We start from the raw sequence: 26285 nt of genomic DNA on the forward strand, positions 1-26285 counted from the left end.
GAAAGGGTGCATTGCAGCAAAAGGCCTATTTCCCATGTGTTCTCTCTTGCAGTTCTTTGTTTCCAATCTGGGAATGCTGTGCTTTCTGGTGGTGCATTGGCCTCCAGAGTGGCGAGTTTCTACTCCAAGTAGAGTGGTGTTTTGGTTGTGACTGCTTTGTAGGTGATGCAGGCCGCCTTGCAAAAGATGTGTGCTCCTTTAATATGGTGTGCAGCAGCACGCCGGAGAGATTTCAGACAGACCAAGGTGGCATCTGGGATTCGTGTGACTAGGGCGTTGCAACGTTTCCTGGCATGTGACTTCCATACATGGGCATGTTATTTTAAATGTAGGAATATGAAGTTCTTCCTCCAATGGTACGGGGCCGACATTTTTTTATTTAGGAAATTAATCTTTGCACAAGGGCACAGGAAGCTAAACGTATACCTCAGTGAGGGGGGATAGCTCAGGGGCAACGCATCTGTCTTGGAAGCAAACAATCAAACATTTAGAAAATGGAAAGATTATGCCTGCACACCTTTCTGCTGTAATCAGGCGATATGCCCCGAGGTGGGAGGACAACCCTCTAGGTAACGGCCCACCGCCCAAGTTAAAGGCCTGAGCACAGCAACCATCCCTTAACGAGGGTGGCAATGCCATTACCGAAACGGTTGGCACGCCACCGAGGGATATATTGCCATTAGAAGTGGTGTAGTTCACTACATTGGTGCTAGTGGTGTGTTTTCTTTCATTTAAATAAAATAAACAAACCTTTCTGGTGCGTCCCAGTGCCGGCAGTGCTGCTGTCAGGAAACCCCTTTTCCAAGCTTATAACTGTGATGTCATCAACATGGAAATGGGCTTCCCAAGAGCTGCACTGCACAGCGCCAGACGGCGCAAAAAAGGTAAACCTATTTCTTTTTTTTTTTTTTACAAAAAAGGTCACCATTGGCACCCCTGCAGGAAACTAAATGGGGGCTAAATGGTGAAGGGGGATCAGGGAAGGAAAGGGAAGGGGGCGCCGGCTGCCCAGGCAGCTCGGAAACGTGGGCTTGTACCATACAGTACAACCCACATTCCGAGCCTCCTGATTGGCTGGAGGCCCCCTGCAGGGTGCCAATTAAGCAATATGACCCGAGTGGCGATGGCATTACCGACTCAGGTAATGCCCCGGGCCCATAGTTATAGACCCGAACGAAGCGAGAGCCTTAACGAAGACCCCGGGCATTACCTGAGTCAGTAATGCCTCGCTGCTCGGGTCATATTGCTCTTAGTACCCGTAAGATCTGCGTGACCGGGGCACTAAAAGCGTTTTTTCTTCAGTCCCAAAATGGGCGGAAGGGAGGGAGGGGAAATAAACCAAAAAAACCAAAAAAAAACGTACCTGGGTCCCCGGCGGGGGACGATGGAAGCCTCCAGCTGTGTGGAGGCTCGGAGCAGGGATGGCCCCGCTCCGGAGTCTCCACATGGCTGGAGGCTGCGATCGTCCCCCGCCAGTGACAAAGCAGGCTAAAGGTAAGTGGAGTGGGGAAAGGGGAGGGAAAGGAGGGAGGAGAAAGAAAAGAAACTCACCCGAGCCCCTGGCAGGGAGCGAAGGCAGCTTCTCAGCCGTGGAGGCTCGGAGCGGGGATGGCCCTGCTTCGGGCCTCCTCATTGGCTGAGGCGCTGCCACACACCCCGCCAGGAACAATGGCTGTGGAATACCGGCCGAGGGATTCCCGGACCGATAATGCCTCATTGAGGGCCAATCAGAATAATTCTCTCATTGTGATTGCGCCCTCGCCGGGTACTAATGGTAGTTATTCCTTTATTCATGAGGAGACAGTTCATTAACTATCGACCATTAATATAATTCTTTATAATTGTGCTGTCAGCTAACTGAGCAGTGTAATAAGCATATGTCATCTGTCTGACCCTATGAGAAGCACCTCTGCTATTTGATCCTGTAATATCTTCCAACACAGAGTAATACTTCATATGAGATCCCTGTACATTTGCTCAGAACATGTGTGCATTGCATGCTTACATCATATATCCACCACTCATGATTCATCCAGTATGTAAAATGCTTGCTCTTACATATATTCTCATTATTTCTAGTGTTTCCAATGGATCCCAGACCTGCTCATCCTGGTGGAGGTCTTATAGAAAGGGTCTCTGTGGTGGGATCATCGCCTACATTCACTCTGAGTTTCTGGGTCGCCAACTGTGTTCTTCATCTTCCCCTGATAGCGCTGAGGTATGTAGCCAGCTTTCTACTTTTGCACAGTGGGAAACGCAACAACATAAGTGATATCAAGTACACATGGTACTCTGCATTGTTGCAAAGACTTTCACAATTCAATTTTGCTGATTTGAGGGAAATTGTATCTCACCATTTGGGATGTGTCAAACATTTGCCAAAATTGGAATTAAACAATAATGCACTGTGAGCAATCCTTAGTAATTCACATAGTCTGCAATGTATCTGTATTTGTATCTGTTTGTGTTAGGGAACACAGTGCTGAGAACAGAAGCGCAGTGCACAAGAAACAGTAAGCAGAGCAGTGCAGTTTCCAGATGCTTTACAATAGTAGGACTGTGGAATGTGAATGAATCATTCACCAGTTGGCAAAGAGGACAATGAAACATGAGAAGGGGAGACAAAACATTCTAACATTATAGAGATGTACTGCATGTAACATAGAGCACTTACAATTCTACTATTTAAATTATGTACACTTGGGTAGAGCTAAGTGGGTCTGGTTGTTGGGCTTTGGGAGCTCTATCAAGAGAACCCCTCAATGTTGGTGATGTGTTTATAGTGTTTCGGGTGTAGATGCCAATGGTAGGGAGCCAGGGGAGAAAAGGGAGGCAAGCATGAAGAAACCCAGGGCGAGCAGGGACCAGAAAGCATGGGGAGAGCTTGTGATAGCATGGTGCAAGTAGTGGTAAAGCAGGATATACAGTTATCTAGGAGTGTGGGTATCCTGTGATAAGATGTAAATGCTGAACCAGTGCTGAACAGAGACACATAGCCTACAAGTAGCAACGTTCATTACTAAGGAGAACATGTGTAGAGGGCAAGTGCCACAAACGGACTGAATCAACAGTTATGCCTGATAAAGACCACAGTGGAGATTAGAGATGTACCAGAGGGAAGCAAATGAGGTAAGGGAAGAATGTGCAGATGTTTATGAGGTTACACCTGTCTGGTGTGGCCTCAATGTGAATACAAACTGGACTTGAAGGTCACTATCAAAGAAAACACCCACATTGGGGCTTGTGTTGATGTAGTCAGGTGGAAATTAAATAGGAGCTGGAAAAATAAGTGGGATGTTAGGAGCTAGGAGGGAGATACCTTCCATTTTAGAAGAGTTTAGCATTATAGTGATGGATGACAGAGAGGCATACTAAGTTGTTAGTGGATAGTTCTGGGGTAAACGAAAAGAAAAAGAAAAATATTTGAGTATTGTTAGTAAAAAGGTGGTAACAAAAGGCAAAGGAAGTGGTTGGATTTCTGAGGGACAGGGTGTATTGATAAAAATGTATTTGTACAATTTTCAAAAGCACATTCTGACCCAGAGGTTCAACAACATTACAAGTGCACATTTTGACATAGCAACAGCAACAATGAAACAAAACAATGATAACATAAACATTGTTAACAGGGGTAAATGGCAAAAAGAAAGAAAATAATAATACTAGGAAGCAATATAGAGCCACATTTCCAGGTTAGAACCACTGGGGACAATCAAGGGGGAAAAAAGATAACTTCTAAGGCCTTTACAAAATGCAATACAGTATGTCCCAAAGGTATGACAGCTGCTGGGACACAATGCCTCTGCAATTAGAGGTAGCAATTTACCTTCAGCACCTCAGATCTAAATTATAATAATGGTCTGCCTTAATTAGTCTGGTGTCAGGTAAATCTCTAAATATAAGCCATGCCGTGATTGTGGCATGGTGACTGATATGAGCATACAATTATGATAGCCACAGAAATCTGATATCACACCATTGTCAGCTCTTTAAGCAAATCCCATATGTGACAAGACTCATGGTCTTTCCCCTTCTGTAATGGCTTAGCAGGCGAAGAACGATGGTCTGGAGGGTTGCCCAAAGCAATGTCAGTGGTTAAGATTAATTCTAAACCTTCCAGTCATCACCTTTTTGTTTTGATTTGTTACCCCGAGTGGGACGGGTATGCCCAGACGTGGGTCCCATGCCTTCTGGGCCTAAAGACCCAAGCTACTCCTCACTTATGAGGCCCAACAAGTCCGAAACATGTTTGGGGATGATCGTGGTCTCGCGCAGAAGGGAAGTGACCTAATAGTTCGGGCTGGACTGCCCCTTTTGGGGTGGGACCAAGCCTGATTTGCATATGATCTTTCCCCTTCTGTAATGGCTTGGCAGGCAAAGAACGATGGTCTGGAGGGTTGCCCAGAGTAATGCCAGTGGTTAAGATTCATTCTAAAACTTCCAGCCATCACTTCTTTGTTTTTGCTTGCTCTGTTTGGCCACCACGGAAATGGAAGAGAGGCTCTGTATGGAGCCTCACCTTCCTATTCCATGGCAGCCATGTTTGTATAGCATCATCTTTCCGTGAAGAGGACGCTGTGAGGCAGCCCTTTCATAGAAAGAAAATACTTTCCAGTTATCCCCATCCCAGCCATTTAACTCAGGCCCCAGGCCACCGTTACAGCCCTTGGAATGGGTGCTTAACGCTTAAATGTGTCTTTTTGTGACAAATATTTGTTTCTCTAATTTTCCCCTGTTTGGGGCATACTTCAGTTTGTGGTCTATATTCCTCAAAGCCCAGGGCTGCTGGGAGTTCCTTTCTATTGGTTTTGGGTCTCTGATCTTTCAATAGAAAGTACAGATACCAAATCTTGGAGAGCGGGGTAAGAAGCACAGGGAATCCTGCTCGATCCACCCTCTGAAAGGCTCATTAGGTAGTTGTTGAACAATCCCAGCCCTCTGTGCCTCATCCACCTCATATAAAAGGTTGGGTAGTTCCCTTAACTTGTCACTGATGCGATTATATATTGTGAAACAACTTTTAAAAGTTGTGGAATTTGTGATCACATGATAAACTTACATTACATTACAGTGATCAAACAGCCTAAAAGGTACAGTAAACTGCAGAAAAATACAAATTCTTTTGCCAGAGATTACTAGTACTGCAACATTATCTTTAGCAGTACTGTGTGTTTAACTGTCTGCGACCATCAATCTCAGAGCAACTGATTGCACTATAGGGCACAGCTCTTATTGGTAACACTTCTCAGTGCTGCACCCTTGTGATGGCATCCTGTTACATTATGTCATTTTTTAGAGTTGTTTATCCCATGGCAGTCCCAACCATACTGATCTAACAGCTCTGAGGCTTGTCGTCCAGTGAGTAGTGTACTGTGCCTCTGCAAGGGGTATCTGTATCAGGAATGAAAAGGAATAAAAGAGAGTAGCAATGGAGTGGAAAGGGGTAAAGTAAGGGGGAAGGGTTAAATGCACGAGAATGAATTGTGCAGGTCAGAAAGAGACTGAGGGGTAGGAGTGGAGTTTGTGATAGTTGCTCGCCTGTAAAGTCAGCGTAGAACCATCAGAGCATACTGTACTAGTGATCAGAAAAAAGACAAATGGTTATTGTTTCTTTGAGTAAGTGAACAGCTGTGAACTAGTTTGAAATGCTTACTGGGAAGTGCTGAAAATAGTCAGAGGGTGGTTGCATGAAGGACTTGAGACGAGTTCAAGCGTACCCTTGAAATGTGAAGGCTTATTTGTCGCTTAAGTGTTGATGACATGAAAAATATTCTTGTGTTCTAGAAAAATGATATATTTTAATTGCCTTTTTTAACACACGGTTAACAATGGAATTGAGCTGTATTGATGATGTCATTATTCATTGTAGTGGAGTGTTGCCTGCTAGTGGGTCTTCCCACGTTGGCAGCCTTTCAGAGTACATGGAATATGAAAATGACAGTGTGAAACTGACGGTGCAGAGACTACAAGCTTTATCACCACCTGTCGAAGGAACCTTCAAAATACAGCTGTCCGATACAGTGTTACCAGGTATTTGACAACATGGGAATTTACATTGACTGTTGATATTTGTTATCTTAGAGAAAACATGTATTTGTATACGTCATCCTTACTGACCTCATGAATTAGAGAGATATATGTTTAAGCTTTATAGATCTAGGGCCTCACTAACTCCAAACTCGGGTCCGGGTTCCATGAATGATGAATTATCGGGCCATTCCAACCTTGTAGGACCCGGTAATTCCTCATTTTATTTACCCATCCCCATTCCCATTTCAGCCCCCATAGGGCTCAATGGGAATGGGGAGGGAGCTAACAACGGGCCCGTTAATAACGGCCTGTTATTAGCTCCCTGGTCCTTTAGCGGCTCCTACTAAGGGTGCCTAGTAAAACCAGCCGCCCTTAGCGGGACCCGCTAGAGGACCTTGTAATGCGGCAGTAAGGGGCTAATGGCACCGGCACCCTTACTGGTGGCGTTAACCCCTTACCGCCAGCCTCAGAATGAGGCCCCAAGACTGTTAGGAGTTACTGCCCCTAAATACCGAGTTATAGGCCAGATTGCAGCAAGGGTGTCCAATCAAGTTTACAGACCCATAGCTTCACTACAGCCCAAGGTCTGTGCCTATAGAGCTATTATGCTCTTGTGCAAAAAGCTTTGTTTTTTCTTCAAACAAAGGGAGGGAAGAAGCAATCTGGGGAAATGGCTGGGTCTCCAGTGAACACAAAGCAACTTGTTGAGGGGTTAGAGAGAGCAGGTTCTGCCAGGAGTGGGCTGCAAACAAATAGAATGTGATCCGGAAGGACAGAATCAAGGCTGGGCTGCGTATGCTAGGTGCAGCTTGTGAGGATTGTGTGCAGTGGCTGGGGACGGATGGTGGAGCCATTAACCCAAGTTGTTCATGCCTGTAGTAGTTGGTGGGCTGAAGATTTGGGAATTCCTGGCCAAGTCTGTCAGTTGTGTCCTGGGCGAAAAGGAGGCCAGGGCTTCCAGAGGGTCTCCTTCGATGATTAGAAGATGCGTGCTTAGATCCTTGCCCATAGCATACACTGAGGGACTGACAGGACTTCCTAACTTTGGTTAATTTACAGGCTATACGAGATTTCCAGGTGATACTGGATTGTACAGCGTGCAAATTGACAAAGTGGGAGATGCCAGTCACTCCCCTAGAACATAATACCCAATCTACTTTCAAAACAGCCATGGTCATCCCTCTCCTGAAAAAGCAAGGTGTTGATCCAAACCTGCTGACCAAATGTCGACCTGGGTCACGTCTCCCTCACCACTCTAGGTGCTTCAAACAGGTGTATTCAACTACCTTACTAACATTCTTGACATGCACAATCCTAGTGACCTCCTCACGCTGATTTTTGCTACTGCTGCTCCACTGAAACTGCTCTCATGAATACTTTACTGCCTTTTCTAAACATTCCAACCTATCCTTATCCTAATCCTCCTGGGCTTATCTGCTGCCTTTGATACTGTTGATTACTCTGATTTCCGAGATCCCTCTCTCCACTTGGGATTCTTCATCAACACTTGCCTGGAATGAGTCCCATCTGGTACTTCATTGGCTATCTGTTTCCTGGAACAATAACACCTCTCAGCTCACTCCATTACTGCTGGTGTTCTGCAAGGCTCTGTTTTAGGTGCTCTCATGTTTACACTGTACAAGTCTGCTCTCAGGGCACTTATCTCCACCTTTGGGTTCTCTTTCCAACTCTTCACAGATGACACCCACATCTTTTTCTCCTTTCCTGAACTCTCCACTGACCTATATACCAGTATTTCTGACTGTCTCCTTTTAAATACTGGGTGTCCTCCCACTCTCTTATGTTGAAATCCTTAAATGTGCTTTCATCTCCTGCCAAATCCTCTCTCTTCTCCTCCCCTGCCTGTCCAGTTCCCACCTGACACTCTTCCCTACTCCTCTTTAGCTATAAACCTCTGTGTCTTCTACAACCCTTCATACACACTAAAACGGCAATGGTGTCTCTCCTCAATCTCCTAAACATCAGGAGAATGAGGCAGCTCCTTCCCTTCAAAGCCACCAAATATCTCCTAACCACTCTTATGTTCTCTAAACTGGACTACTTTGCCAGTATCCTCTTTGGTCTTTCAAACTATGCATTCTGTCCCCGGACTCTCTTTGAACTCCCTTGATTCATTCTTGCTTCCTCCTATCGCCAACAGGCTGGCTGGCAGACTATGCCAAACAGGGCCAAATGCAAATTCCTCCTACTAATGCACATGTTCATCCACGGTAAGGCACCGCTGTATCTCTCCTCTTCTATGAATCCCTACAAACCCTCTCACAGCCTTTGCTGTGCCTCCTCCACCACCCTTGTGGAACCTTGCCCACCCAGCACTTCCTCTCGCTTCCGCTCTTTCACACTTCTTGCTCTGCTTACTTGGAACTCCTCCACCCTGCAATTCAAAACACAGTCCGCACTGGCGTATTAAAAAGCACATTTAAAGCCCACCTCTCGCTTCTGAACTATTCACTTGACTCACCTCTCCAGCCTTACTACTTACAACTTCCCTCACTACTTCCCTGTCTTTTCCCTGCCTCACTAGCACTTAATAATTTGAGGTCACAGATCATGCTAAGCTGGCTAGACTGCCTACCCGCTGACACTTCTTCTAAGTTTGTCCAGTGTATTGTTCCCGATATCTGTCGAGTATACCCCGTCTCAAACCCGGTCATCATGCTATCTCAAACCCGGTCTTCATGCTACTTGAACTCTCCCCATTATAAGAGGCTCACTCCCTCCCGTCTATCTGCTATATTACCTTTTGTACGCTCTTGTGAACAAAAGAGCTTGTTTCCCTGTATGTGTGTAGGTACATAAGTGGACTGGACAGTAAGCACCTGTTTGTACATGCAGCGCTGCTGAGATCTTTCTACAAACTGCAAACCAGAAGTTTCAATCCTAACAAATTCACATTGATATATCATGCTACAGAGGTTGATATATTGAATACCATTACATCCTGAAATACTAACGCCTGTTACTTGCGGCGAAATGAAGTGGCCAAACTAGTGATAGCGAGCACTATAAAAAATAATAATGAATTTGTTATTATATTTGTTATTATTATCACTAAAAATATTATCAATGTTATTATTTTCCGAGTGTAACATGATAGGCATAACGCATGGTTCAGAATGAACTGATATTTGGCTATGCATGACATCATAACTAGCCAATCGTAATATAATTGGCGAGTTCTGACATCATCAGAGGGCACACAGGAAACACATTTTTATGTTTCCGCAAGGGAGTTATTCATGCCAAACAATCTTATCGGGCCCGTCCCTGCTCCTCACGCAGGGACCATCTTTGCTCATTACCTGAGGTCCATCCCTCAGAAGGCCCATCCATGCCAGAGGGCTATTCCCAGTCCAGACCCATACTGACGCAATGCCCATCCCTAGATATGGACCCAACCCTGTCCCTAACGTCCATCTATCTTCCAAGGCCCATATCCACGGATCTATGTGATCGCTGCGAAAATTACAGAATCGAAAATGTCATCTTTCTTTTTTTCTTTTCTAACCTTGCAGCACAATTATATGTGTGGGAGACCCCCGCAACCTCCACTCTCAGTCCCTTCAAATTCTGTATTACCCTAACCCACCCCCACAAATTCACAGTAACACTTTTGGTATTTTCGGATTTAGTATTTTGGCCTACGAAATTATAGGGTGAAACCCATATCCACTATGAGGCACCACTCCCAACCCCCCCACGCCGTGAGGTTTAATTCGGCATTGATGGAAACACCTAGAGTGAAGCACATGTTATGTTTATGTTTACAGAGAGCACATGACCCTACAGCATTAAAGCGCTGAAGCTAAACTCAGAGGTGCAGTTTTTTACGGGTGTCTGATGTCAGCTACAGAAACTAACAATGAAGATGGAGATAAAACACACGTTTTTTCAAAATTCTTTTTTTAAACAGGGTTTAATTGTGTTGCTAGCTCAGTTCAATGGGTTGGCTATTCCATTAGCTAGATCCCTATATGGAATATATATTCTGCCATCAGCACAGCTACCTCACTAAGGCCATCCAGTCTTGGATGTCCAGTGCATACTTGAAGCTCAACCCCCCCCGCCCAAGACTGAATTCCTACTCCTCACCAACAACAACGAACACCCGGACATACAGACCTGGCAATCAGCCATTAACTCTGAGGGATTAACACCTGAGCTCACCTCCTGCGCCAAGTCACTCGGGTTCTACATCGACAAACATCTTTCCTTCAAAACACACATAGCTAAGAAAACCCAGACAGCTTGATATCAGGTCTCCCGCTGGCAAAAAATCAAGCCCTCCCTCTGCACAGCTTTAGATCAACCGTTCAAGCACTGGTCCTATCCCACCTGGAAGGGGGTAATGCACTCCTTGAAGGTCTCCCGTCGTCCTCCCTTGTGCCCCCTGAGAAGTGTCCTCAACACAGCTGATTGCCTCATCAAGGGTCTACGCAGATACGACCACATCACCCCAGCCTTCAAAGACCTTTACTGGCTCCCACTGCATGCAAGAAAAACCTTGAAGTCTTGCTGCACCATCTATAAGGCAGTCGCCCTAAAGTCGCGAGCTGTCTTGCAGAGAAACTCAGCATCTCAGACGGACAGCGCACCACTAGAAGCTAGGACACATGGAGAGTTGAAATCCACCACTGCAAAAAGGAAAGGACCAGAAAACAATCCTTCTCTGCCTACGCCCCAAGAATATGGAACATCCAACCCATCTGCATCAGACACGCCCCTAATCTCCTACAATTCAGAAAAGAAATGAAGACCCACCCCTTCAAGGAATCTTTCTGTCTCAACACCTAGGCCATCACATTGCCCATTGTGCCATCTGATTCGCTAGATGCTGCCCTTCCCTCTCCTGCCCGCCACCTGGTACAGCTGTCGCCCTCCTCTGGGCTACTCTGTTTCCCATCCTCGTTGTATATCTGTTCTGTTGTTACCTCGGAAAAGCGCTCCATTATGCACCTGTATTGTTATATACCTCTGTAAAGCGCTCTGTTGCCTCTCGAAGCTAATTCTGCGCTCAATAACTGCAATAACAATAATAATAATAATAATAATAATAATAATAATAATAAGGAATGTAATAACAATAATAATAATAATAATAATAATAATAATAATAATAATAATAATGCGGAATCTAATAATAATAATAATAATAATAATAATAATAATAATAATAATAATAATAATAGGTTTCTATATAGCACGTTGCATCAGAATCCCACTGCTTCAAAGCACACTAATGATTTAGTGACAAATGGTATTAATAACCAATTTCATGGTTACTCCATTTTTGAACTTTTTAAGAATTAAGCATTTTGCCGGACTTCAAACTTATGACCACAGGCTGGTGCGCTGTCTAGGGTGAGCATATTTCTGTTTCTAAGGAAGTAGCAAAATTGTTGTTCATAATTATCTGTAATATTTAAAATAGTGTACCCTGAATTGTAAATAGCAAAGAAAATATAAGTACCCTAGGAATTCTATGCCAACAAAAGGGAAAGGCTGCAGGTCAAGTAAGTTATAAGGATAAATAGCTGTCAGGCGGTGCTATGCTATTCTATAGAAGGCTAACATGCTAATTTGCATTCCCTCCATAGAGTAGGCAGCAGGTTCCTTGAAACTAGCAACATTTTGCATATTCATACATGTTGTCTTTTGTTGGAAAGTTCAGTCTGAATTACAGCAGCCGGACAACTTTTTCTAAAAGTAGACGATGAAACGCTGACGGCCTCAATGTCTCCCATGAGCTTTGCTTGTCAGTAAGAGGTGTTGCTGACAGAAGAAGATTCCAAACTAATGAGCCAGTACTAATAAAACAAATGGACACTTATAAGAAAACTAGTGTAAGAGTCTGTGTACATTGCCCAAAGTACAGGTTTTCATTGACACAGTAGGACCACTACATATCCTAACGAAACAGCTCCCTCTTGTGGTGGCAACAGGCGAAGCTACTGCATCATACAAACATACAGGGACAAACATACATCTGGCCTTTTATTATATTGTTCAGTCATCGGGCTGCAACTAGAGGGGCAAAATGATACTATGCCCTATAAGTCCTATGTATAATCTGTTACACTTGCACATATAGACCGGTAAACTAACTGTAATATTGTGTGCTTCTCATGTTATGTTTTTCTGTAAACACTATCTAAATGTTTCTAACAGGAGTTCCAGTCAACATTTCTTCCACCAACCTTCACAAACTGCTACAGAGCAACAGTGACACATTCACTGCTCAGTACATCAATGTCAGTGACTTTACTGCCTTTAAATCAATGAGTACGTGTCACCACAGCACCTGGACACTGACCTGGGCATCCACTATTGGAGATGTGCCTGATCTTATTAAGGTATGTTCCCTACTCACTTCACTTCAAACAGCGTGCTACTTGGCTAATGTAATCCTCCCCAGGAGTGTGACCAAATTATATGTGAAAGTGCACTAGTTCCTACACAACAAACGAAGAACAAAGAAGGGACGCACTTCGACCTGGGATTCCTGCCACATGCATTGTAGGGCTTGGCATTAGTTCTGTCGTAAACCAGGCTATACACGTGTACACTCACCCCATTGTACTCTGCCTATTTTACTCACCCCGTTGTATATGATGCTCCTACATTGCCCGAGCCTTTGGTTCTTCCGTCTCTACATCACAGCACCTGTGTGTTGGCTACATGGAGTAGTGTTCCAATCTTCCATTTCTTATGGTGTTTCTCCATACCGCTCCATACCATGCTTTCTGGAATCACACCTCATATTTAATGTGTGCACATGGAATGTTGTATCTTTCCATCCCATGCAGGTCTTAAAATGGAGTGTTAGATGGTGGCCATGTCATTGCTTTGCTTTCAAGCCATGTAACAAGATCACACTTTGATTGCACAGTGCAAACCTTTCTCTGCAGTTTACAGACATGTGGCAGGGCCACCTACTTGGGGGCTGGGTAAGTCTACAGTGGAATGATATACCAACTGTTCTCAGAGCACTTAACTATAGCTTCTGGGCTTTGTCAGGCTACAAATCCACAGCTGATGGCCAAAAAGTAATTTTATTCCTCCAGACTGGGGCCTCTAGGACTGGGGGCAGTGGTGGTGGAGGGGACCCCAAGCATTCTACCACCTCAACCTTCTCCTCTAGCGTAAATGTATAGCATTGGTGGCCCTGCCCAATTGTGTCATCAACTAGCACCATGCCATACTGGTGGGCAAGGCCATGAGGGCTTGAGCCTGGCTCGAGCCTGATGTCTGGCTTGCCCCTAGACCCTCTGGAAATCAAGAGCCAAACATGCGCCAAGCAAGACTTTTGGTAACTGTCCTTAACAGAGGTGGGAGCTTCTAGGAGGCAAAAAAGAAGCATATGAGAGATGGCTGACAAAGAAAAAGAGAGCTTGATGGGGAAAGGGGGATAGAGCAAGATGATGGAAAGGCAAAGAGAGGGAACAGGGGAGGGATAGCGAAATAATGTGAGAAGCAGAGACTGAGAAGGAAATGGTGGGGTTTCGTCAGACATAATTATTGAAAAACGAGATAAGAAAGGGATGGCTGTACAGTGAAGGCCCTCAGTGCAGTGTGAGTCATTACATCATGAAATGCCTCCTTTTGCCCCGCACATTTTCACAGTGCTGTGCAAATGACAAACATTTGGCAGCAGGGAGCAGCCTATGTGTACGCTTGCATGTAACTGCTCCCAATGCCAAATTACAATCTCTTTGAAAATGAGCTCCTGACTGTCAAATACAAGACAGATTATTTGAATTAAATTATAGATACTACTAATATAACCTTCCTTTACTGATATAGTCGTACCGCACACATCCAGGCAACAATTGGAACGTGTTTTGAAAATTCAAATTTGTTTAAAGAAAATTAAAGTAAAATCCAGATAAAGGTGGTCTTCAGCTTTACGCTAGCGAAATCACCACAATGTTACACTATCAAAAACAGTTGGTTTACAAAAGCAGAATTTAACTACCTGCATGAATCTCAGTATTTTTCACATGCAAGCACTTGTTTCCATAATCAATTATATATATATATATACACCCCTGGACGAATCCTCACGATGGATCCTGTGAAATGTGTTGAGCTCTTGTCAAGAGGGGGCAAAGTTATAGTGGAGTGTCCCAAAATGTGTGATTTTTCCCATAGACGCAATTGAAAAGAAATGTTGCACACGCCTACAACCCAAACTGCTGGACGGATTTTCACCAGATTTGTCGCAAAAGTGGCAGCTTGGTCTCGAAAGCGTTCTTTTGTAAGTTTGGTGTAAATCCTCCAGTAGTTTTTATTTAAATGACCAAAAAGTAGTTACAAATAAATTAGTGATATATGGGTTCCCTGTTCGGTCCGCAGATAGGCCTCTGATTGGTCCAGAGGCCGCACCCACTGATTGGTCAATAAAAAACGTGAGGTGCATCACATTTTTGGAAATTCCCACCATGTTGGATTCACAGACGGCGCCCGTTGTTCGCAAACATCACAGTCAAATCATATTCAAAACAACACAACATTGCACTTTCCAAACTAATGAAACAATCTCTGGGCAGGTGAGGGGTGATGATGATGGGATTGGATATGGCCTTAAAAAGCATAAAAAACAGGTGTTTGTCTTCTCCGATGTCCACAAAAAGTCTGGGGCAGTCCTCTGATGTCCCCGAACATCTTAGATATTCTGGGGCATCTATTCTTATTTCTGTATTACAGGGTTGGTGAAAAACAGATTTGGATGGCTTATAACTTTGGCGCCACTCAGGAAACTGCAGGAGAGGTTAGCGCGTAAGGTGGGGAGGGAAATGTGGGAAGAGGCACCACGCACTATTATGGTGGGGCAGGGGGGCATGGGAAGATGTTGCACATGTGTTACATCTAAGGTAGGAGGCAGTGTTTCTCATGCGCCTTGACTGCAGCTTCAAAAGCACTTTGAAATTGCTCACCCCTGCAGAGTGCTGTATTGCAGTATATACAGAGGACTGTTGTCTTCAAAAGATATGGATCACCAGCCTCTTATATTGCTTGCAAGGTAGCTGGTGGGATTGTGTGTCCCACAGATGTATGCTGTGTGGTTACAGTACTGGTTGAGGAAGATGAGGTGGAGGAAGACAGCCTACTAATTGCTAAGAAAGGAACAGACTTTTTGAGAGCATTGCGGTGGTTGGATTGGGTGTGGCGGCACATGGAGGTGGTCCCGTAGGAGTACTGTCTAGGTAGTCCTTGACTGAGTACAACGTTGCATTCAGTGTATTTCACTTTGGTAGCTTTAGCCTTTGGTATAGTACATTCCCAACAGTTGTAACAAACTCCCACACCCATGATTCTCTCTTGGTGCTAGAGGTAGGCACTTCCTCTATCTCATCTTCTTGGTCCTCTTCATTGTCTTTGGAAGTACTGTACTTTTTTGTTGTGTAGGTACTCCAGCTCGTGGTGGTGGTGGTGGTGGTGGTGCTTGAGAATGAGGGATGGCAATAGCTGATGCCATTTTTAAGATAAATAGCAGTTTTGCTACTATTCTTCCAAGTATGTGCTCTGTACTAGATTGCTAATGGATAATGAGTAAGAATAGGTGTAGGAGCTTTTTGAGCTTGAAAGCTCCTATATCAGTTTAAAATGCATTCCAAACTTTCCGCAAAGCACAGACCGCAAAGTGCAGCCGCGTTCAAAAAAGCATCATAATGCTGCAAGCATGCGCGCGGTCAGGTGACACTGTCTGGAATGTCACGAACGTCGACGGAAACAAAAACAGTGGAAAAAGTTGCAAAAAGTGTATAGAAGTGTTAGAATTGATGCTAGAAGGTGTGAAATTGCAAACTGGACACAAATGTTGTTATATTGTTGTAAGTATGATATTAGTAAATTGTAAGAAATCAGCATGCACTAGTAAAAACCCATGAAACTCACTGAAAAAACTTTGTTAAAGGGACATTATGGTTAAGTTTCACTAATAAAAACCTATGCAATTCAATGAAAAACAATTGTTAAAAGGAAGTTATGGTTACAAGTAAAACCGAAAAAAGACTCTGAAATCCACCAGTTATGTTAAGCTAGCCAACCATAACTCACGACACACACGTGCACTGCTAAGACTAACACCCAGGACATCAAAGACAACATCACAAATGTGAAGCAATGGAAAGAGTGCTGGTAATCCAATGTCCCTTGCAGGTTATTAGTTCATAATGTTGGTAACAAGATGTCAGGTGTGATCGGCAGACCTATCATGAAGTATGTAATCTATTAAAGAATGTACTCATCTAAACAAAACATTACATTGGAGCGTTGTTGTTAATACAGGAACCTAATCATACATAAACATAGGCAATGGCTGCAGCATGCACCATAGAAGTACAATATTTATAATCTTGTAATTTTGGATAGTAATAAATGAATGCTCCCTCATCCGAGTTTTGAGTAATGTTAAACATGTAGTAGCTAGCTAAAAATTCAAGACTTACTACACACTTGTGCTAGTACAGACAATATATATGAAGACCCACATTGCATACAAATCTGAGGCACATACAGGGACCGTAAGGAAGAAAGAAACAGCATAACCAGAAAATGTGAATAGCATTAAAGTTTATCTTCATGTATACAAATAAATGGTATGTTTCAGGCCTGCTTATTGCCAAATGTATGTGCACCATGAGCTGAGACCAAACCCAAAGGAAAGTACTTTAAGAACATACAACAAGGTTAACATCTAGATATATAGCACCTTTTGAATTTTAATATTCTTACTGTCAGTGAACAAAACCACCCGGCCCAGATATGTCAATGAACAAAAACAAGTGGCCCAGATATGTGATGTCATCAGTGATGTCATCAATGACATTTGTGATGGCATCTTTGATGTCCTGGGTGTTAGTCTTAGCAGTGGACAGTGGTGGTGTGAGTTATTTTTTTGTCTTTTGTTTGTTTTATTGGTTAATCAAATTTAAACCTTTAACATTCCTCCATTTTCAAATTCATCATCATTAAATGGACATCTCCAATGTTCTTCAAAATAAGTTAAGATTTGCCGATATTAGTTTGCTCAATCTAATCGGCCTGCTGGAGTTGACTCACAGTCCAGGACTGACTTCCTCCTGGTCCAATTTTACGGATTCGACAAATTTGAATGCGTCTAAGGTTCTACCGACCTTTTCAACCGTCAGTAGCCGCTACCAGTATTCTTCTTCCGTCTCCTCAGTGATGTTACCAATATAACTGCCCATATAAGCCTGTCTTTTCGATTCCAAGTTCGGGCAGGCTAGCATCACATGTCTGACAGATTCTAGTTAGTCTTTATTTTTACAGAACCTGCAGTAAGCTTTTGTTTTTTTAATTATCCTTCTTATCCATTTTACCTCTCTGCAATGCCATATGTTGAGTCTGCAGCCCATGAACAAGTCTCTGTAGTCGTTAGATGGAAATTTCAGCAGGTAAGGTGGAAGTCTATTTAAGCCTTTTTTTCCCAGATAATATTATAACACTGGTTTCTTTTCAGTCTTTTCTCCTGTGTTTCCTCCCAGTCCTTTACCCGAATAATTCTTTTGGCTTTATCTGGGTTGCACTTCAGGTTATCTTCCGAGACATTTACCTGTTCCAAACTTGCTTTGCATCTCTTTTTCCAGTTGAGGAACATCATGTCTTTATTTGGTACCTCCGTCTGTACTAAAATTGCAAAAGGCTGAGACGGATTGTCGAGGATACACTTTCTATAAAGGGATAAAGATTTCCATAGCACAATTGAGACCACAGATTGTAGCCTTAGCTCTGTTCTTATGAGCTCTAGCTTTAACGAATTCGAGAGGCGCAAGATCTTTCACCAAAAATAGGCCTCGCATATGTTCCATACTTCCCATCTTAAGGCTAATAGTGCCTCCGCTCCATACGTGTTTACAGCCACCACTTTTTGCTTATAAAAAGTTACTATCGGCGTCAAGGAAAATTTGCTGTATCTATGATGTAAACATGTTCCTTGGTTAGTCAGGGTCGTTTGTTTTTCCCAGATTAATGCGTAATGCGCATGTTCATTACAGTTTTTATTTATCATTATCCCAAGATACATAGTAGTTTCCACCTCCCCCAATTTTTCTTTTTCCAATGACCACGTCTGGATTTTCCCTGCAGTTTTTCTTCCACGACTTGACTTCATGGTTAGGATCATAGATTTTTTGACATTGATCTTCATGTCATTATCTTTTAAGTATTTGTTGAAGGCCCGATCCGTCTTTGTAGTCCTATTGGTGTCTGGTCTACAAATACTGCGTCATCCGCATATAGCATCCACGGTATCTTGTTCCATTTATCTTCGGAGGCAAGGCGCGGATCTGATCTTGGGTGATCTTCATGTCTGCCATATATAGGACAAAGATGAAAGGGGCTTACGCGCATCCCTGTTTTATTCCCTGTGACGTTTTGATCTTCCTAGATAGCCCTCTGTTTGTTGTAGTTTGGATTTGAATCGAGGTATCAGTATAAGGGGCTTGAATTGCTTCTAGCAGATCCGTAGGGCAACCCCAGTTTCTCACTTTTGACCACAGGCGCTCTATATTTATCCCGTTGAACGCTTGTTTGAGGTCAATAAATGCCAAGTAGGTTGTTTTTTTTCCCTCTAGTGCCTTTGCCTTCAACAGGTTGATCAGGAATAGATTCAGGGCGGTACCAACACCACTAACAAAGGCTGTTGCCTTTCATCCAAGATTTTAGCCTTAGATGCCATTTTTTTAGGTCCCTTAGTAGAAGGGACGGAAATAACTTGCCAATTGAGTCTAATAGCGCAATCAGCCTATAATTTCTGGGGTTTCCCCGATCTCCTTTTTTGTAAATCGGTACAATATAGGCCTCAGTCCATGTGGTTGGTATTTGTCTAGCTTTTTTTATTTGTTGAAATAGCACGTATATTAGATCAGACCAGTCTTCACAGTTTCCTTTCAGCATTTTGTTAGAGATGCCGTCTGGGCCTGCTGCCCTGGAAGTACTCAGTTTTTTTATTAGAATTAGGATATCATCTCTGTCAAAATCCAGGGCCCATGGGATGTCGTCAGGCTTCACCTTAGTAACTTTTTTCTCGCTTTTCCCTGTATATAGTGCAGTGTAGTGCTGAAACCAATTTTCCTCTGAGACTTGGTTGACACCTATAGCCGATTGGTTGAGGTCCCTGTTGTTAAGTAGATCCCACGTACATATTGTATTATTTGTGGACATTGTGGCTAGCATTTGTTCAGCATCTCTTTGTATTCTCAAGTAGCGGGTTGAACGCAGCCAGTTTTTATATGTTTGCTGACACCTCCTCAGGAGTTCATCTCTCTCTCTACTGTTGTCCTTTTTTCTACATGTGAGATCCGCTCTATATTGTTTTCGTCTACCAACTACAAGTTCGTCATATGCATGTTTATTTTTTATTTTCTTACCTTTAGTTGAATCATGCTTGACCACAAAAGCTTGCAACAACCATTTGTACTCAACCACCTCTTCATCGTTTATTGTGGCATCTTAGTATTCTTGCACCAATTTTGGGATAACCTGATTTTTTATCCTCAGTCGATTTCTTCCCCATGAGACCTCTGTCTCCATCGTTCTTTCGCCTCCTGTGGTTGGTCTTATTTCCCAAACGAGTTCTAGTGCCAACACACAGTGGTCGCTATTCGCTTGTTTGATTATTTTGAATGAGTTTATCCCAGCTAACGTGTTCCCTCCTACAAAGCAATAGTCTAGACACGCTCCCGATTTACCACTGTGCCATGTGTTGGCACCAATTAGATCTCCTCTCGTCTGGCCATTCAGCATTCTCATATCACGGATTCTCATTTCCTTCATCCATGTTTTTTCTTTTCCTAATAGTTGTTCTATTTCTTTGATTTTACCCTTCTTATCTAGCAATTTGATGTTTAAATCCCCATTTAATAGTATCTGCTGATCTTTTTCCTCCGTCATTGATTTATCGATAGTGTCCATGATTGATTTTAAATAGGTCATCGGCCTAGGCATGTTTTCACTCCAGTAGGTGTTAATCAGAATCATTTTTTCCGGCACTTCCCTTTCTTCCAGTTTGAATGTTATTTTCAGTATCTGCACATATGGATTTGGGGTGTAATGTTCTAGCACTTTTAAAGGGCTATCCATTTTCTTTAGTATTATAAGGCCTCCAAATGGTCTTCCCTTAGGGCCCTTTCTGGCCGGGTTGATATAGACTTCGTAGCCCTCACACACTGGAGGTTCGCCCAACCAGGATTCCTGAATCGAGATGAGGTCATATTTGGCCAAGAAGCAGCTGTCTTTTGAAAACAGGTGTTTAAATCCCCTAGTGTTCCATGAGGCACAATGGACGGGTCGCTGCTGGCCCTCCTCACTCTATTGTTTCTTCTTAGAGTTCAAGTTGCTCGCCATCCATGACCAGTCGTTAACTTTATTTCCTGCTTTATTTGAGCTACTTTTCATCCTCTTAGGATTCTCTGAGTTGTCCACAGTAAATCTCAGGGTTTTCAATGCCTCGTCACTTTTTTATGTTATTGATGGGTTTTCTTATTGGTTTTTCTCCTCATCTTTTCTTTTTCTTTTTCATCCTTTTCTGGGGCCATCTCCTCGAAAGATCTGTTTTTTATGCGCTTTTTTCCAGTAGTGTGTTCTTTATTATGTACTTAAATCTCCTCTTTAGATTCTTTTCTTTCTTTCATTATTGTTTTTGGTTTATTTTGCTTAAAGTCATCACCCAGATCCTCAAGTCGAAAGCCCTTTGTCACTAGCCGCTAATAATTTCTGCTTGACCTTATTAGAAGTCAGATGTAGTATGACTTGGTCCATCCTCTGTTCCCTAGGGAATTCAACTATTTTTATATCATCAGTTGATATCATGTGTAAAGCTGCAGTTTGATTGCAGAGCTCCATCACATAGCTCCTGTTTAGCACCACCCTTATAGGGCCATTAGCTGTGGTTTCTAATTTGAGGCAATATCCTTTCAATAAAATAGATTTCCTCTGAGATGGTAAAGGGGACACTTTCCTTTTCTTGGCTTCAATTTGCTCCTTGTCTTTGATATCATTTTTTTAATTTGGATGGGGATTTCCCGGTTGCTTACGTGTTTCCATCTCTTTCTTGTCCTGCTCTTCCCTTTTTTGTTCTAGGGTTCTGAATTGGGCAGAATCTTTTTCAGTATTACTAACGGGTTTTCTTTCTAGTGGTTCTGGTCTTCTGCCTGTTTTCCCGATGGTCTCAGGGATGGTTTCTCTTTGGGGTTTCGCTCTCTTACGATCTTTTGGATTAAAGGCCGGATCAGCGGTGTCCCAGTTATCTATTGTTTGCCATTCCGATAGGCTGATGCTTTCCCAGCCTTCCTCATCGCTGATATTGTCCATGAGTTCAATCAAATCACTTAAATTCGCTGGCTGCTCCCGTTCTTCCCGTTTAGCCTCTGTTGCAGCATTTTTTAGACCTTTTTCTCCATCAGTCTCTATGCTATCTAACTCGCTCATGGTCAATTCTCTTCTGGGCTTCTTTGCACACAGTATCTGGGTGGTGTTATTAAATTCCTCAAAAATGCTCTTGAACCATTTACTTTACGTTTGAGAGCTTCATTCTTTGATTTTTTTCCCTTTTCGTTTGTTTTTTTTTTGCATCCTCCTTCCCCTTTTGGTGGGCCTGTTCCTTGGAAATACCTCCTGCAAAAATTGCAAAGTTGGATTGATCCGGCTGAGCTGGGGCCGGCTCGGGGGTCGGATCACTTTTATCCTCTCCCTTTTTCCCAGGAGGGATCAGAATCACATCCTCAGCTTTTAGCTCTATTTGTTTGAGGTGAGCACTATTGCCCTGTTTCAGTTTCATTGGGCCTTTCCCTTATTTAGGGCTTATTCCAAGAAGATCTCCATTGTTCTTTTGTTTATGTAACCTTCTCATCCATTTGCAGTCCTTAAGGACAGCTTCCATCAGTAGGGATTTATCATTTGCGTCTCTTCTTGCTAACTCACTGAGGCGACTTTGCCAGAGTTGTGCTAATTCTGCTTCTTTGTTTATTTGTATATTTAAACTCTGCAAAGACGCTTCCTTTTGTACATTTGCCTCTTTTATTTGTGTGTTGCTGGTAATTGAACGGAGTCTTTAATCACCTCGTAAAGTTTTAAAAAGGCGGCCAGTTTAATATTTAGTGAAGCCATGACCACTTTTTGAATGTGCTCCGTATCCTTTTCTCTTCCAAGTTTACAGGCTTCAGTTGTTATCCATATGATATGTTCAACCAGTGGCTCTCCTGGGCGCAGGCTAGTGTCTTCCAATGCTGGTGTCTCGGTCATTTTTATTACTATTTGATCCTCATAGTTTGGTACTTTTAAGATTGGATCTTTCGTGGTTCATCTTGCATAAATGGATTTCCTTCTTCGGGGTTGGTGTTGGAGTCATTTTCATTGATGTTTGACTCCCCTGGTGTTTAGTTGCTATCATGACAGAGTCCTCTACCCCAAAAGAACTCCCTTCGGCTTGGTCTTTGTCCAGTGCTGCCATTCTCTCGTTTATTAGGGAGAAGCTCTTTCTTTTCTCTCTTTCGATTTTCCCCGTCAATATGGTTATATCTTGCAAGATTTTATTTGCTAGACTTGTATTGCTCAGGCCGGCTGGTGGTAGATCTAAGTTTCCGTTGGTACTAAGTCTTCCGGATAGAATCGTCCTCCCCGATTCTCTCTGGACTTGTTTGTCATTGTGCACAGGGGTAGGGTGCGTTTTATTCATTTCATTAAGGGCACTTAGATGTGAGCTCCCTTTTTCTTGTTGGAATTTTGTAGTCGTAGCCCTTTCATCAATCTGGTTATGTTTTTGATAGCTTTTTTCCTTGTGTTCTTGATTGGAAAAGTCTTCCCTATATGGCTGGAAGATATCAAATATTACTGAGGTTGCCTCCGTAAAGTCAGTATGTTGTGACTTTTCTCCCAAGGCAGTAGAGTCCTGAAGGACTTTTTCCAATTGGCCTAATTCAATCACGTCCCACTGGCCTTCATGTTCCCATGATGCCTCTAATTATTGTGGTTCCCTAGTGGTACTGTTAAGAGGCTCCGTGGCATGACTGAGTTCCTTTATGGGTAGCTTTGTCGTTTCTCTTAATCTCAGATCAGCTCTCCCCTCTGCCGGGGGTTCATGTAGATCTATCATGCCCTCACCAGGAGAGGGTGTAGTCAAATTTGAACTTCCGGCTAATACACCATCGGTCTTATTTGAGGGGTACTGGCTTTCACTAAGTTCAGTCGGGAGTAATTCCAAACTAGGTGGGTTCTCACTGGCCTCGGTTTCACTTCTTGGCTCAATAATCTCAATTTCAATGTCTGGTCTCCGATTGTTGAGAGCTTTCTCAGGGGGAACCCCTAAGGGCATGCTAGGTTCATCCAGCCCTCTTTCAGACTCCTTCAAAAGGATAGAGCCATATCTTGAAGCCGTTTCGTCTGATACACCAACAATTTGTTCAGCCACTTTCCCCTGGCCTGTGTGTATATCAGACGGCTTGGGCTTTATAGGGGCTAGAAGTGGGTGGTTTAAAGTCTCTGCTGCAATAGGTATAGTACAAGCCATGGGTAGATCAGGAGACTTTGGAGCCAACCGCAGATTTTCTTCCTTATCCAAGCCCAACAAATGCTTCCCATTTCCGTGCAGCCAAATTTGCTCCCACAGATAAACTCTTGCGCTTTTTGGTGCAGAAGGGTAATCAGCTCTGTTTAAGCATTGATGTTTTCAGTGTATATTCCGGACTCCCATTTACCTATGGGAGTGATGAAAATCTTTGCCTTACCTGGAGGCGAGTTCTCAGTGCAGTAGCTTGAAGATCCCGAGTAACGGGAGCTGACTTCATTCCGGCGTGCAGCTCCTCTTAATGATGCCTTAGTTTTGGTCGAATTGGGCAGCCTACAGCCAGCAGATTAAATTGCTGCCCAAGCCACAGCAAGCAGCCAAACAGCTCAACAGAAGTAATATCCACCTGAACGATGCCCTTGGCGCGCTCGGGCTTAGCGTCACAAGGGTGTCTGGGTGCTAGTTATGTAGCACTTCCTGTAGGCGTCTCTCGTGGCAAAGGGACAGGCAGGGGGCGGAGCCAACCAGCGCAACAACGCTCTCTCCGGCACCGCGTCTTCCTTTTCCTTCAATTCAAGCCGCGTTACCCTAACACCTCCAAAGTCCTCCAGATGGCTGGCAGAGGGCAGGTGAGGGGGTCGCAGCCACAGCTCAACAGCAGTAATATCCACCTGAAGGATGCCCTTTGCGCACTCGGGCTTAGCGCCGCAAGGGTGTCTGGGTGCTAGTTATGTTGCACTTCCTGTAGGCGTCTCTCGTGGCAAAGGGGCGGGCAGGGGGTGGAGCTAACCAGCGCAACAACGCTCTCTCCTGCACCGCGTCTTCCTTTTCCTTCAATCAAGCCGCGTTACCCTAACACCTCCAAAGTCCTCCAGGTGGCTGGCAGAGGGCAGGTGAGGGGGTCGCAGCCACAGCTCAACAGCAGTAATATCCACCTGAACGATGCCCTTTGCGCACTCGGGCTTAGCGCCGCAAAGGTGCCTGGGTGCTAGTTATGTAGCACTTCCTGTAGGCGTCTCTCGTGGCAAATGGGGCGCGCAGGGTGTGGAGCCAACCAGAGCAACGATGCTCTCTCCTGCACCGCATCCTCCTTTTCCTTCAATTCAAGCCGTGTTACCCTAACACCTCCACAGTCCTCCAGATGGCTGGTAGAGGGCAGGTGAGGGGGTCCAGCCACAGCTCAACAGCAGTAATAGCCACCTGAACGATGCCCTTTGCACGCTCGGTGTGAGTTATGGTTGACTGGCGAATTTCTGAGGTTTTTCCATTTTACTTGTAAAACTAACATGCCTCTAACTAATATTTGTCATTGAATTTCGCAGTTTTATATTAGTTCAACTTAACCATAATGTACCTTAATATACCTTTCAGTGTATATGTATGTATATATATATATATATATTACATGGACGCGGTAGCCATAGGTTGGTGTTTCCATAGGAAGAGCATTTTTTGGTTGGCTTATAACTTCGCTCCCTCTGGGCGAATCCTCACCAAACTAATACAAAAAGTATATGGCCCACTCTGAATTTTTCTGCAAAGTTTGGTGAGGATTCGTCCAGGGGGGGAAAAGTTATAAGGGGGGTCCCAAAACTTGTGTTTTTTCCTATAGACATAATGGAAAAAAACGTTGCGCACGGCCACAGGCAAAACCGCTGGACGGATTTACACCAAATTTGTGACAGGAGCGGGGGCTTGGTCCCGAAAGCGTGCTTTTGCAAATTTGGTGTAAATCCGTCTAGTAGTTTTTTATAAAATGACCAAAACGTAAGGCAAAAAAATTAGTGATATCTGTGTTCGCTTCGTGGACGGACTTCCCTGTTCGCTCCGCAGACAACACCCCGATTGGCCCATGGCCTTGCGTCATGTCCGCGGACATGCAACGTGTTCGCTGATTGGACGGCGAGGGGCGTGGAGCGCGTCAGATTTTCTGTGGCACCCGCCATCTTGTATTCGCCGTCGACCACGTACAGCGCGGTGAAACGTGGATAAAAAATTGTATTTAGTGCCGTTTGTTGGTGTGTAAGAGTGTTTAGGGAGGGTGGGGGAGTATGAGATAGGTTCAATGTTTTGTTTTTTTATGTTCTAGACGTTTTTGTTGTGTTCGATTTGTCCACGGAGAACACGGCTGTTCTGATATTTTGTAAATAAACTAAATGGTGGGGTGTTTAGAGGACGGAGTATGTGTCATTTTTGTTCGCAAGGAAGGTAAAAATGAGCTATCAACACTCACGGTGTACTTAATTGTTCGTAAATACACAAACTGAGGGTGTCCTCAGGACGCTGTCCGTATTGTAATCTGTCTAGTTGAATGTGTTCTAAGAACACTCGCGGTGTCCCGAAATAGTTGCAATTACACAAAATGGGGGTGTTCTGAGAACGTTGTTTGTATTGTTCGTTGTCAGGGTGAGAGTGTTTTAAGACCAGTCCTTTGTCCGCTAATAGGACAATTTCCTATGGGCGTCAACCGACTTTTTGTCCACTAAAGAAACTATAAATCTGGCTGGTGTGCGCCGACATTATGTGATAATCCTATGACTGGCGCTATTGACCTGGCTGACTTGCTTTTGCGACACTAAATCATATCTCCCGCCCCTAAGCCTGATATTATCAAAGCATTCATATTCCCCGCCTCTCTCCGTGACGTTACAGGGTGCGTCATGAAACGCGCCCAGTCCTCTCCAGTCCTAAGTGACTTTACACAGAA

The 26285-nt window shown here is 43.8% G+C and overlaps 1 protein-coding gene across 2 annotated transcripts in view; it reads left to right on the forward strand.

The window, feature by feature from the left end:
• PKHD1 (PKHD1 ciliary IPT domain containing fibrocystin/polyductin) overlaps positions 1-26285 on the forward strand; it is a 4356595-nt gene that overhangs the window by 729924 nt on the left and 3600386 nt on the right. For both annotated transcript variants that reach the window (XM_069605754.1, XM_069605755.1), the window contains exons 22-24: positions 2080-2218; positions 5870-6030; positions 12220-12404. In XM_069605754.1, the coding sequence (XP_069461855.1) occupies positions 2080-2218; positions 5870-6030; positions 12220-12404 (485 nt within the window). The remainder of the gene's footprint in view (positions 1-2079; positions 2219-5869; positions 6031-12219; positions 12405-26285) is intronic.

The sequence above is a fragment of the Ambystoma mexicanum genome, chromosome 4p, assembly GCF_040938575.1.
Source record: "Ambystoma mexicanum isolate Mex_15411 chromosome 4p, UKY_AmexF1_1, whole genome shotgun sequence".
Taxonomy (NCBI): Eukaryota; Metazoa; Chordata; class Amphibia; order Caudata; family Ambystomatidae; genus Ambystoma; species Ambystoma mexicanum.